Genomic DNA, 14825 nt, shown 5'->3' on the forward strand with positions numbered 1-14825 from the left:
TACTATTGCATTGCAAAATGTATTAAGCATCCAATTTCCTTTGTAAATGAAGCAGTGCATTACCTCAATAGCCATTTTTGAAACAATCTGCAACTTAAAACACAGATGCTAAAACTAATGGAACTAAATGAACCCCCTCTGAGTTGTAATCCTTGAATAGAGCAGTATTTTAGTAGTTTTTATTTTAAAGTTTATTAAATGAAATATGTGTTGCAATGGAGAGAAAAAGTCAAATGATCTTTTATGGCAAAAATAAAAACTTTAAACTTGCTATCCATGCTCCATTGGCTATGGAATGCTAAAACAGAAATAAAAAGATATTTAGTCTTGTTGCAGAACTTAATGTTCTGTACCGCATTGTAACATAGCCCAAAACAGATAATTGCTTTGTCATAAATCTTTTTTTTCCCTTTATTCACATTACAGAAAAAATCAAGACTGTCCTTTAAAAATAGTCTGTAGTCAAGTGAGCTTGAAAGCTTATGCTTTTAGGCATCATGTTTGACAGTGTTTATGGAGTGGAAAAGGAATCTGAGGTTTGTGTGGTTCATTTTGTAAACGATGTAGTGGTAGCCCCATGTATGAGCTGCAGATTTTAAAGCTTTGTAAAGGTGGGGAATGGCTAAGTGGGCAATTAGCTGTTGGAGAAGCCTTTTACAAAGCTTTTTGAACTCCCTGTAAACACTCATAATCAAGCAGTTTTTATCATAAAACTACAGGTGTCTTTCATCTGAATATCTGGATTAAGAATTTGTGTTCCTAGTACAGACCTTGGAGGATGGGTAACTACCTAATTTAGGGGTTCTGAATCATCCTGGGGATGTTCTTTATACCTACGGGAAGCCTGGGCTGTGAAGTTTGATACCTGGATGCTTGACACTGCAGGTCAGGGAGTATATGGCACGTTGCCTTTTAAAGGATTCAGCTCGGTGCATGTTGCTTTACCTCCAAAGCAACTGAAAGTAAAATAGAATGAGGAGGGCAAAACTTTGCACAGGGGAGATTTTTCTGGCTTCAGCACACTACCCAATGTGGTTTAAATATACATTTAGCACTAGACATCAATGCATTTATTATAGGCTCAGTGAACACAAGAAAGCTATTTAAAAAAAAAAAAAAAAAAAAAAAGTGAAAAGTGCACCACTAAATAAGTGATTAACCTGCACCCACTGCTATATTCAGGCTGCTTCCTTTATTTTCTACTTGTTTCCTGTGATAAAATACCGACTGCATGCTTTGCTATTTTGGAGGTAAAAGTCCCTTTTTGTTAGTTTCCTTGTTTATATAGATAGCAGTAGCAATTAAGCAATGAACTTAAAATGCTGTTCTCCTGAACTGCCATGTATATATGTTGGTGGCTAACTTAAATTTGACACCTGTTTCAGACACAAAGTTACTAGAGCTTAAATAATTTTTGGAACACTCTGAATTCTGCAAATACTTAAATTGGGTTTTTTATTTGTTTGTTTGTTTTCCTATAGATACATGTATAGAATTAAAAAACAAAAAAAAAGATTCAGTGTTTTAGTGAATGATGTTCTAATCCTTCTACTATGATCTGACATGTTTACTTTTAAAAATATGTATTATTTATAGCTAGTATTCCTTAGTACAAATATGCAGCTAATCATTTGAATGAAAGGGGAAGAGAGGAAACTTTGTGAATAAAATAACTCCTCTTTAGGAAAACAAATGTTTGGCAGATAACTCTTTCCTTGCCCTTGAGTTGTCTGTTACTTCTTTAATTGTTAACTCTCCTGAACATGAGAGAACATTATTGGACCAATGTAAAACTGACATTTTTTCCAGTTTAATTCCATTAGTTGTGACTAATTTTATCTTACCATGGGTTATCACATTTTAATTTTTTACAGTATTCTGCAGATGTTTCATTGCTGTTTTCCATACCTGAGAAAATGTCATTTATTATTTCATGCAGCAAAATATTCTGTCTGCATTGATACAAATACTTGTCTGACAAGTGCAGTTGCTGGCCTGCACTCACATGCCTTTAGCTTTGTTTGAATCTCCTATCTGCTGTCCTGAAATATTCATGCAAGGAGCAAAAATGAACCATAATAGTTTAAAGCAGTTTTGCTAATTGTTTGCTTTAGCCATGCTGTAAGAGTAGGAAGGATATCATTAATCTAGTAGTACACAAACAGTGCAGAAGCCAACTCTGCCCTCTGTGTATATTAATGAGATAACAAGTGAAGCCTGTAGCTAGGCAGCGATAATTTCTAAAAATTACTTTTGTTGTTTAATTGCGGCTTTTGTGTTTTATTGATTGTATTTAAGCTGTTAGTAGCAGCACATTAATAGCACATTACAGAATTTATTTTTAACTAACACAGGATGAAATACTAATAAAATGAGACAAGCGTGATTCCAGCACCCTTTCCATGTGTTGGCTGCACTCTGGTGATGATATGAAGCTGATTTAGCTTTTTGTAAAGGTTAATTGGGAGTAAAACTGGGAATAGTAGAGATCTCTCAACTCTTGCATACTTGTCCATATATATTTGTGGTTGTGGCAGGAGATAATTTCAGCAGTTTAAAATTCTTGGTCTCTGCTGTTTTCTTACCAGTGCAGCGGATGCATGCTCTAAAGGCAGATTTGTTTCGTTACTAGAAGCCTGTAAGTGCTGTGCAACAGCCACAGATAGGCGGCAGTAACCAAAAGTTGAGGAGAGCAGCAACCTGCTCAGACTGGATGGAGTAGGGGCCATGTTTTTTCCTGGCTCAGTGAGCACTGGCAGACACCAGAGAGGGCTGTGAATGCTGGCGTAGCTCACAGGGCCAGTCAGGGCAGTGTCATTTGCAGAAAGGTTCTTGTGGGATATGTTACAAGATGCTTGAAGAGCATTAGCATTTATTAGATATTAGAAGGGAAGCAGAATTCCTTAAGACCTGCCATTTTAATGGGCATTTGGGGGAACAAAGGATTTCTAATTAATGACCTGTGTGCCTGGCAGCACTGTAGATTTTTGTTTGACCATGTTGCCTTTGGCTCACAGTTATTTAAATACTTAGAGTATGTGAGTGAGTGTTACTGTTTTTTTTAGAGTGATTAAAGAAAAGCATAGCCGGAAACATAAGTTATACCTGGATTAATATCTCAGACTTGACTAGGTTGGGAGCTGCATTCCTGTAAAAAAGAGTATAAAATAGGAAATGCTGGAATTGCCTCCAGCACAATCTCATGCAGTGCTGGATTTCAGGGACATTCAAGATATTTCTAAAGAAGGGCTTTATCTGGAAAATTGGCGCAGTGTTTATCTAAAGTAGGAGCACCATGAGATGATGTCTCACTGAAACGTTTCTTAAACTGTTCCTTCCAGCATACAAAATAACCAGCTTCCACAACAGTAGAAAAAGCCTCTGCAGACAGAGATAACTATCCGCTATCTCAGTGAGGGAAGATTTATACCCTCCTGCTGCTTTACATGTTTCTTCCTGGGGAAGGAAGGAAGGAAATACTCAAACACTGCTTCTGGCGTACTGCTTCTTCAGAAGAAAATAGATTATAGATGAATAAGTTTTGTACAAAATCTTGGAAGGTTCCAGTTTTACGTTATATGCTTTAGAATTTTATTAGTAAAACCCCTCTTTTCTCCAAGTATAAGTATTTATTAAATAGTATATATTCCTCTTATTTGTCAGTAATGACAATTATCAAAATTAGTGGGAATATCTTGCTAAAGTACTGCTTTGCACATTTCCACATGCAGCTGGCTGCAGATGTGCCAGGGACATTCTTTGTTTGCATGTCTCTACACCAGAGATACAAGTGTGAGTAGTGTCAACAGAGAAAAGACTTATAAAATATATGAGTACATTGTTTAGAGTATTTCAACTTCAGTCCTTCTCCCTGCTATTTAGGAAAGAAAACAACTTTCTTCTGAAAATAGGCTCCAAAAAACTTTCTGCAGCCTTCTAAGCAGGCACCAAAACAAAAAGTCACATTAACTTTCATAATTTCCCATAGAAAAGGTTTGTTAAACTCTTTTTATACGTTGTCTATTACCAGAAAGGACAAGAAACATTTTCAAAACTACACGAGAATTTCAGCCCACCCTTACCATTTGTTCTGAAGGATGTAGGTGGAAAAAGTAGTACATTTGAGGTCCAGTTAGGGCATTACTTACAATTTATAAAACTCAGCAGGTTGGTTTTAGTCATTACCGAAGAGAAGGTGGTTTATTCGATGGGATGGTTGGGATGTCGTCTCCAGTGTACTAGTCTGCATCCTGATCTGTGCATTTCTAGGGTGGTGGTTTCAGTTATAGAGTAAGTACAGGAGCTTTCTTTGCTGCATTTAGTGCTGCTGGTACCAGCACTTGTGCACTGGCTGAAATCATGGTTCAGGTGCATTTTGCATGATTGACAAATCTACATGTGCACTAACCCCCCTGCATAAGTACACCCATATACCAAATGGGGTACTAGCACTCAGAAAAAGGCTGGGCACAGAACAGATCAGCTATCAAACCATTAATATGTGTTTCAGAAAAGACCCATTTCAGTATGTTGGTAGAAAACAACTGGTATTATTTACTTGAGATGGAAGAGCAGTTCACAGGTCTTTCCTATGATTTATCGTATGACTTGCACTTTGGTTAATCCCATGAAGAGATTATATGACTTGGTGTTACTAATCAGAATCAGTGACGTTCCTCTTCATATCTCCATTTGAAATTACAGGTAGAAAACAGTCTGTACGACTGTAAGAACAGTCAAATTTATACCTATTGCTGTTCAACACTTTCCTCACTTAAAATGACCTGAATTACAACTGCAACACATAATAATTGATCCTCATTTTACACCAACAGTTCCCTCTGACCTTAATTTTGTCATCCTACACACAGACGTGAACGTCTAGAAATTAATGTCAGATTTTAAGCACCATTCTTCATGCGTGGCTGTACAACAAGCCTCTTCTGCCTTTTAAATCAGTTTTGCAGCTGTTCTTCACCATGTGGGGAAAAAGGCTTTAAAAAAAATCTTTGAAAGATAAGGAATGATTCATGAAGTTTCTTCATGGTCAAAAGGAAGTATTTAAGACATGATTAGATATACAAGAGAGAATTTATCATGGTTTTATGTTTTGCTGTGCTCTGTGAGCTAAACGTATCATCACATCCCTGGTAAAACTCCCCTTTTTATGACAGAAACATACTGGAAATAAGTGTGACTCACTAGCCTGTAATACTGGTGCCATAACCTTATGGAAGGAAAACATTTTATATGTTCAGAACTTACTCGAAGGATGTCGTTGTCATCACTTCCCACACTCAGGTCGCTGTGATACCAGAGCTTTGGTCTGGGTGGGTTGGTTGTGCCTGGTTTATTTATTTATTTATTTATTTATTTATCTGCACAAGGCCGTATATCACATTTGCTTTAATTTTGGTTGCACGTGGGATTGAATTTGAACTTTGCAAGAGAAGTTTCTCAGGAAAGGTTTTGCAGTTTTGTCCTGAGAATTTTGCTTATATGCGATCCTAATACTATATGGGAGAATGTCTGGGAAGATTATTAGAATCATATTTTTTTGGATACGAAGAGAAGCCTTTGTAGAATTGACGTGTAATGCTGCACAATGGTATTAGTAAATAGTAGGATCAAACAGCAAATCCTTTACTTGAAGTATAATGAGAGGTGAAAATCATGTTTCAAAAACCACTCAGCTGTTCTGACAGGTAAAGCAGCAGTTCTCCTGCAAACCCCTCACCTTTCAGTTCTGAAGCTAATCCCTCACACACTACCGGAACAGCTTTGCAGGACTTAAAGCCTCTGTCCATACTTACAAGTTACTGGGGAATGTTTCTAGGACGTGATCTCAGGGATTTTATCCAGTGAAATTATTAAGTGTCTCTTGGCACAGTGTTGGCACCCAGAGACCAGCGCTCTCCTAGGTTTGGCGGTTGGCACAACCAAGGGACTGTTCCCATGTGGCGGCCAGTGCTCGGCAGTCTCTTTTGGCAGAGAAAGGGGGATGCAGGGAGTGTCAAGTGAACTTGGTTTTGCTATTTTGCTTCAGTGGCAGGGAACTGCTGAGAGAGGGTTTACGCTGCTATACTATTTAATTTTGGTAAATGACAAAACACCTAACTCATGAACTGTCTTCAGTATTATTAAACTGGAATCATGTGAACCAACAAACAATTCTTTCTTTGATGCACATTTGTAAAGAATAGATGAACACTTGTGGTTTTTTAGTACATGGTTATTTTCCTGATTTTTTTATCAGAATTGAGATAATGTCTCTTAGTTTAGAGAAGACATATGATCAGATAATAAGTCATGACTATCTGCTTCAATCTGCAAGACTCCACACCGTTAATTTGGGAAGGATGTTGCACAGCAGGATGGCAGGAGAATGTTTCCATACTCCAAAATGTGATTGAGTTGTGCTGTTTTACTGGTTACAAGTGTGGGATGTGCCTCCCATGCACTTGCCCTGGGAAATTTAAAAACATCTGTTGATGAAACCTGGTGGGAAATTTGGACATCTGTAGTTAGTTGGGCTTGAATGAGAAAACGTAGACAGCAGAGGGAGGAGAGCAATCGAATAAATTGAATTTTGACTCCACCATTCCTTCCAAAGACTCCAAAGTGCTTTTCAGTGTCATCACATACAACAACAGGGTTTTTCAGGATGTGGTTGTGTGCACAGAAACCAGGTGTCTCCTGGCCTCTAAAGTACTGCTGCAAGAGACTGTGCTAATTAATTTGTTGCTTTACTGATCCGTCATGACCTGTCCATAATGGTGTTTAAAATCTGTGCTGTGACCATAGCTGAGCTTCCAGTGCTCTGCTGTTTCTAACCAGCACCTCAGATTGAATCTTTTTCTTTGGACAGATTGAGAAACAATAGCTCTAGAGGTCTTGAGTGCAAAACAAATTCCTATGCATTCATTATATTTTTGAAGATCTAGGTGTCACGTTGTTATGACTCTATTGTAAATCTGCTGCCTGGACAAACACAGTGGACAAGCCTCTGGTTATTTAGGAAATAGAAAGGGTAAGAAGAGCATGTCAAATGATGAAATTGTAAAATATATATGTTAAATATTTAAAATACACAATTATTACAATGTAACTAAATATTTTAAATGGGGGAGAAGAAAGGATTAAAGGAATAGAGGATATTGGCAAAAGAGAAAAGAATAGGCAAAGAAGTTACAGTACAGGACAGCACAAAGCTCCCCCAGCAGAGGTTCGACCTGGCCATTAGGAAAAAGATTATTGCTGCGTGGGTGGTCAAACACTGAAGCAGGCTTCCTGGTGGCATGGTTGATGCCCCAGGCCTGTCAGAGTTCAAGAGGCATTTGGACAATGCCCTCAACAACTTGAACTTTTGGCTAACCCTCAAGTGGCCAGGCAGTTGAACTAAATGAACTCTGAAGGTCTCTTCCAACTGAACTTTCGATTTTGTTTTGTTCTTTTATAGAAGATAAAACAAGAGTGGTTTTAGTGTGGCAATTTGATGCACACTTTATATATGTTATATTGCTGATGTATGTTTAGTACCAGCTGTCTTCAAGTTGCTGACTGAATTCATCAGTATTCTTAGATATGACTGCTATTCAGTTTCAGTAATGTCAGTTTCGAACCTGAGTGGAGATTATAGGATCACATAAGCAGCAAAAATTGATTTATAGCATTTTTTACTTTATTTAATAGTGTCTAGATCTGAGAAATTTTTTAAAGTTATTGACAGCAGTACACAGCAGAAAACTATTGAAAACATTGTTGATTCAGAAAATTTCTGATAGCTCCCTTCTTATGTCCTCCATTTAAGTTGATGCAGAAACATTTTTTTATTTTTATTCTTTACAGATTGTTGGAGGTTTTATTTTATCAATTTTATCTTTGAACATAAAGGGGTTTTGCCCAATGTTCCTCTATCTGTTTTATGTGAGTTCTGCTGATTCAGCAGTCCTCCAGGACTGGGCTGAGATCTATTTTCTTCTGAATCAGATTTTATTATTTCAGATGTTGTGGTACAGCATCTTGATAATGGCCAAGAGATGCTCACAAGAATCCCATCTCCCCACTTTGAAAAAGTTAAGGCTGCATTCGTACAACTGTAGTGCTGTGCATTAAAAACACCGTTTTTTTCTCTTCATACAACTGGAGCATTTTAGTGAATTGCAGGAACATGAATAATGCAGAAACTAAGTAGCTTTCACTCCAACAATCTTATTAAAAAAAAAAAAAAAAAGGCAAGCAGACAGTGTTCCATTTAGAAACCTTGAGAGGGCTGCAACTCTTTGGAGAAGCTGCTTCTTTAAAAGTTCTGGATTGTGATAGTCAAATAAAAAAGAGGAGGTAAGTTAGCAAAATTGTGTAAGATTGAGAACCATTTGCAATCACTTCTATTTGAAGAAGTGTCTTTGCTGCCATTGTTGGGAGGGATTAAAGAGAAGCATCTTGCTTTTGCATTTTTCTGTGTCAGCACTGGAGTTTGACAAGAAAAACCCAGAAGGCTCAGAAACTGCTTGCTTGAGCCTATTTTCAGAAAAGGCAGATTCCCCAAAGTATCTGTGGTATATAAGACAATGAATTCAGACTGAAGTCACTGCTAGCACATGAGGGGGTCCTTGTGTTGATAGAAAGCTGCCTAACTATTCTTCCTGAAGCACTGCTTTAGGACAATTTAGCATTACCAGTATCATTAGTAGCTGGAGCTGGAAAAGTTCTACTAGGAGAAGCATGTATCCCAAGGCATAAAAATGTGTCTCTTACAAAAACACTGTGCAGGGATGGCCAAGCAGTGTGATAATGAAAAGCTGGAGTGTGCCCTGGTACTTATGCTTGACTCTATAAGGGTTCTTCAGAGGCTTCTTTTTTTCCTCACAGCATTTTCATTCTCTGCTCCACTGCTTGGAGTTTCAAACAATTTGTCATTCAAGTTAAAAGACAGCAGAAAATACTTGCTGTTTTGCTCTGTCTCATTTGATAGGCATGCAACATTATCTCAATAGGAGCTTAAGATGATAAAACACCAACTGAGATACAAGGCAGATTGAAATGGTTATATCATCATTAAACTTACAGCACCCTTGGCTGTCATTTTGTTATTTGTAGTTTGCTGTAAGCCTCAGATAAACGATTTGAAAGTAAATGAATTAAATTAGTACTATAAGTTAGAGAGGTGTTCGTGACCACAGATGTTATGAATTTAGAAGTTTTTACTAGTCCTCTTAAAATGGTGTCTATGTGCAATACAAGCTTGTTTAATATTTTGGAAGCTTTCTTCCTTCCTCTTTGCTGAGACTCAAGAGCTCTTAGAATGTGGTTTGTGACAGAGAGAACATCAAAAGCTATGGCTATGCCTTCACACCATTATAGGGTCGAATACCACTCTGTTCTGATTGTACTGTGTCAGTCAGAAGCTGAATAAATCCAGCTGATGTGGCACCAACTGGATGCGTATTTTCTGATGTAGTAAAACTTCCACCAGATTTAGGTGGGCCAGGGGAAGCAGTGTTGTCACACTACAGGCAGCCAAGTGTATGTAGGTCCCCACTTCGTTTAACTTGAGCTACTTCAGTCACTATGGAGAACACTTTAAAGTTTGTTAGAAGATGTCACTGAAGTGCATTGAAAAGTATTTGCAGCGCTTAGCAAAGCACCTGTCTGTGATGAAATAGTCCTCTTAAATTAAAAGTGTGTTTAGATATTCCACTCAGTCTTGTTCTTGGGTAGCTAGTAATGGGGTTGGATCCCCTTGCTCTATTTTCAGGATGTCTTACTGAATCATGCATCGAATGATGTGACTGATTTGTGGAACAGAGGTCCCCGTGCATTAGCTGTTCACACTGGTTTTCCTGAGGGTAAGATAGAACTTACTATGTTGAAAGACACTGATCATACTTCTCAGCATATCAAAGATCAAAATGTACTGTAGGCTTTTCTAATGGGGAAAAAAAAAAAAAAAAAAAGAACAAATGGCTCTCTATTTCCATCATAATAAGTGCCTAAATCGTAGTGATGCTAATGGGAGTTGTAGAAACAGATGAAAGACAGTCATACTGTCAACGAGATACGGAGCAAAACAGAGCAGGGCACGCTACAGATGTAGGAGGGTTGCATCCCCAGAGAGGCAGTCTGAAAGCATGTAACTCACCCTGCTTAGAATAAACCATTGGCATGCAAAACTAATCCTCTTCTGAATGAAGTACCTAACCAGTGGCTAATGCAGTAGCTGTGCAAACTTGCTGAATGCTGAGCTTTGTTGCTGCCTGGATGGAGAGTTCAGCCTCTGCATCTGCTCTGCCATAAACGCACATGTGAAGTTTGTGACGTGAAAGACATCCAGAACTGTCCAAAAGCACTGGGGTGTCAGAGAAGGAGGGGATAGATGAGACTGCTGAGCTAGAGCTGTCAATCACATGCGTAATGGGAGTAAGTTCATGCTCACCTCAAAGAGTGGAAAAGGTGGGAGGGAGAGTGGAAAAGGGTCAGAAGCCAACTTGTAGAATTGCCTTAAGATTAAGAAAGGAAAAGGAAAAATAGTAAGCAGTATGTTTTTAGAAGTACATAGAAATATAAGGTAAAGCAGAAAATTAATGATAAGAAGTAAACTGAGTCCTCATAACTGATCACAAATGAATGCATTATCATGTGAGCAGAAAAGGAAGGAAGTTCTGAGCTCATTTTACATGGAGCTGTGTGATTCTACTGGCCTACTGTCTCCTTACAGTCTGCCAGTACTTTTTCTTGACAAACAGCATACCTGGGACATGTGCTTCTGAAAGAGAATTCTTGCTGTCTGATGTATTTGGATATCCTTACATCCACAAAGGAAAAAAAGAAGAGTTACCTTTTCATCACAGAATATTCAAAGTAACTAGAAAAATTTAAATTCTCATCATTCCTTAGTGCCTAAAGGAAGTTCATGAACAGGAATCCTGAGCATATGCAAATAAAGATTAGTTCAGAGGGACTGAAGAGGTACAGCTGAAGTATGTATAATTCCACTTGTATAGAAGCTATCAAGTCTACAATAGGAAAGATTGGTGCTGATTTGAAAGTACCCCTGCTGCTCTGGTAGGAAGGTGACTGCTCAACAAGAGATTCTGTACGACTTTGCTGCAAGCAGATTAGTTCTTAGCTGACTCAACTGAGCAAGGTACAAGGTAAATTTCTTATGGTAATACAGGTGTGAGCCTTTAAATAAAAATAACTGCCTTTGACTTGAAAGCTGACCCACCAGCACTGATGAATTTTTGAAGTCAATTTACTGTCATTTAAAACCATTTTAGAATAGTTGTAACTCCTTCAAAAAGAGCATGCAGCTTCTCTATTTCTGCCTATATATTTCTTAGTAGTTAGTAAAGCAGGACTGAAAAATCTGTGAAAACCATGGAGACATTATTTTGTCAATGCCACGTTGTGACATATTTGTGATCTTTCTTTTCTTTGCTTCCTTAGCTTTTTTTTTTTTTACTTCCTTATTTCATTTATGTTTGGTGTGTGTGTTCATTGTAGTGATAGGATCGTTCATCTCCTAAGTTACTTAATGTTAACTTGTGGATACTACCCTAGGGCACTTAGTAGGCTTAAAGAGATATTACCCACCTAGTCATTGTGCATCCCTTGTCAGCTATAGAACATCCTTAATATATGCAAGTACTTAGCGTAAATCTATTTCATCAGAATGGCTATGTAGTTTTGCTTTGTTGTCAAAATGCCTACATGTTGGCTTTCTTTGCTGTTTAAATGCTGTTCTATTTGTTCCTAACTTCCCCTGTTTAACAGCAGACAAACCCAGGGAGCACTGAATGAATCGGATGATCCCGAAACAGGCTGTCTAACTGATAACAAGCCAACTTCTCGACACTTCTATCCTGTCGCCTTGCTGCTTGTCAGCTCACACTTGCTGGTTGTGTGGCTTATTTTAAGTCTTGCTTTGCTATTAGCCAAATATCAATAAACTTCACTTGTGTTCCTTTCTTTTCTACAAACAGCAACAAGCTAACTTTAGAAAAAGAAATTATGCTGTAATATTTCTACAATTTCAGACCCCAAGGATTCATCTTTAAGATACAAATGTCTGAAATGTACTGTTTTTGTTATTTTTTTCTGAACTCTGAGAAGTATACTATGCATTGAGTGAATTGATTTGCTCTTTCTGTCCATGGTAAAGCTTTCCCACTGTAATTAGCTCAAAGAAAGCCCACTTACAATGCTGTCACTGTGTATACAAGAAGATGTGGAATCCTGAATGCTTGAACCCCTCTTTCCAGAGTAACTAGTATGATAAAATTAAAAATTAAAAATGGATTTGCACAATACAGACTAACCCCCCCCAGACCAATATTAGAGGGTGGTGGTTTGTAAGACTTAATTTCATTGTGTTATTTTCATTGTTATTATCAGCTGATGGGATATTTTTTGTTCAAGAAATGGTTATTTATTTGCTACAACTAACCCTTTTCTGTCAAGTAACCAACCGGAATAGAGCAAGTTCTGTTTTGTAATTAAATTAACCTGTTTGTAATTGTTGCTTTAGTTGCTTTTGCTTTCAAGACACTTTTATATTCTTTTTAACAAAGTCCTGTTTATGTCTTGATGCACCACTTTGGCACTTGTGACTTTTGTACTGTACGTGAACAAACATCCTTCCTTTATAAAGCAGAGAGTTGGATTGGGCTGTTTGAAAAGCCATTCTCTCTTTTTTTCATTGCAAAGCTGAACATAGGAGAAATGAAGCAGAGATAAAAACCTTCCTTCAGAAATCTATAGGGCCAGACTTAATAAAATGCCTTATTCCTCGAATACGCATTTTTATGGCAACGTGTACTCTCACATATACAGTAAACAATTTGAAAAAAAAAAAGTATTAGAAGGTTTAAAAGGCAAATATATTTCTGAAATTAAAATGAAATGTATCATTATTTATTTATTTTTAACTGAACCTTAAACCTCAAGGGCAAATATATTAGGGGAAAAAATCTTATCACCTATTTCTGAGGGCAATAACTGTACTGGGCCTGGCCTTAGATTTAATTTTGTAAGATGTATCATCACTTGTGGAAAACAAAAATGTAGAGTTGAATCTTTGTTATTTTTACTTCAACTGTTGCTGAAACTCTGCAATGAACAAATAAAGCTTATTTATTTATTCTGTGTTTCATGAAGTTGTACTTTTTCCCCCTTTCACTAGAGAAGGATGCCGCATAGAGAATGTACTGAAGAATGTCAAATGCAGAAAGTATGCATTCAACATGATACAGCTGATGGCTTTCCCAAAGTACTACAGACCTCCAGAAGGGACATATGGAAAAGCTGACACCTAAGTTTAACAAATATGTAATCAGGAACATACATGATGCTCATTAGTGAATATAAAAATTGCTGTTTATGATTTATTACTTGGGAATGTGTAACCAGTTGAGGTGTTATTTTTATCAGGTTTAACATTTTACATGAAAATAACTAGTTAGTCATCAAGAAATAAAATATAAAATATTAGTGAACTGAATATTCTCAAAACCTAATATATTCAACTTTTCCTTCTGAAGTTGAAGCTTAGTATGATTCATCAACCAGCTGGAATTAGGTTGTTGGATAGTTTGACAGCAGATTGAAAAGGGAAATGCCATTTGCATTATGAACTGATGTTATCAGTCTGAAGGGTGGCATTCTGTCTCTGAACCAAAACCCGAGATTTGAGTTAAGGGGTCTCTTCCTGTCAGAAATGGTGTTTTCTGGAACCAGCGCAGCAGTGAGGTCTTGATCACAAATAATTAAATCCTTCTAGAATTGTTTATGAAAGATGCAAATATTAATACCTGGCCTAAATATAATTTTAGTCATTACATTTAGCTTCCTTACATACGCATGGTGACTTCACAATATATTTTCAGTAATTACAGCCTGTAATTTTGGTAATTCTGTTCTCGTTCCTTGCAGTTCATTTGAATGTATCATTCTCAGCTTTCTGCACCTGAGCCAAATACCACTTATTTCACTTTCTCTTGCACATAATCATGTTGAAATCAGGGGGAATAATTCTTCATGTAAGGTGACCTGAATATGACCTATCATGTTCCTGCTTACAGTAAACTCTTAAAACTAAATTTTCTTTAGTGGTAGGTAAAATGATTTGTATATATAGGAGTTCATGTATCTTTAGGCTATAAAAAACATGCATGTTTTTATGTAGCCTGAGATAAATGTTATAATTAGAGTAACCTGCTGTATTAGGACTAGTTAGCTACCACTGATTTATATAAAATTTGTAATGCTCTGTGTAGCACTCCAGGATAAAGAACAACTATCAGCTTTAAAAAAGAATGTTAATGCTTCTGCTAGCTTGTGTTAGTTCTGAAATTTGTCTTGCAAAGAACATTTGTGTTTTCTAATTGTATCTATTTATTGCTGCCTTCTGCCCCGCAGAGAGAAATAGTTAACAAAAAAAAAAAAAAAATGAGTTTTCAATGGTTACTGACCTTTATGTAATGCATTCCTTTGAGAAAAAAAAAAAAAAAAATCTAAAGCAGAAATATGAGAGTTTTACCCAAATGAAAACTGCATTGGGAACTTGGATAGCTGTAGGAAATTGTAGTTGCTATGGATAAAGAGGTTAATGTTTATTTGCTCCTACAGAAGACAAAGAAATCTTGAGGCACAATGAATTATAATTTGTTCTTTTTAATCTATTAACACCCATTATTGGGTATAAATCTGTAACTGTACTAGTAAAAATACTTATTTAAGCACCTGATCTTGCAAACTCTAATTGGGTGGTTACTTAGAAATGATCTATCATGTGAATAGTATTAAACTCATCTTATGTATTTTTA

General features: G+C 37.0%; 1 protein-coding gene across 5 annotated transcripts in view; it reads left to right on the plus strand.

Moving 5' to 3' along the window:
* Nucleotides 1–14544, plus strand: part of INPP4B (inositol polyphosphate-4-phosphatase type II B) — a 292595-nt gene extending 278051 nt beyond the window's left edge. For 3 of the 5 annotated variants that reach the window (XM_032186553.1, XM_032186551.1, XM_032186555.1), the window contains one exon: nucleotides 11776–12872. In XM_032186553.1, the coding sequence (XP_032042444.1) occupies nucleotides 11776–11950 (175 nt within the window). In that variant the 3' untranslated portion in view covers nucleotides 11951–12872. Of the gene's footprint in view, nucleotides 1–11775; nucleotides 12873–13183 lie in introns of those variants that run through there. The other 2 variants (XM_032186552.1, XM_032186554.1) reach the window with 1 other exon arrangement.
* Nucleotides 14545–14825: the final 281 nt, after the last annotated feature.

The sequence above is a fragment of the Aythya fuligula genome, chromosome 4 (assembly GCF_009819795.1).
Source record: "Aythya fuligula isolate bAytFul2 chromosome 4, bAytFul2.pri, whole genome shotgun sequence".
NCBI lineage: Eukaryota > Metazoa > Chordata > Aves > Anseriformes > Anatidae > Aythya > Aythya fuligula.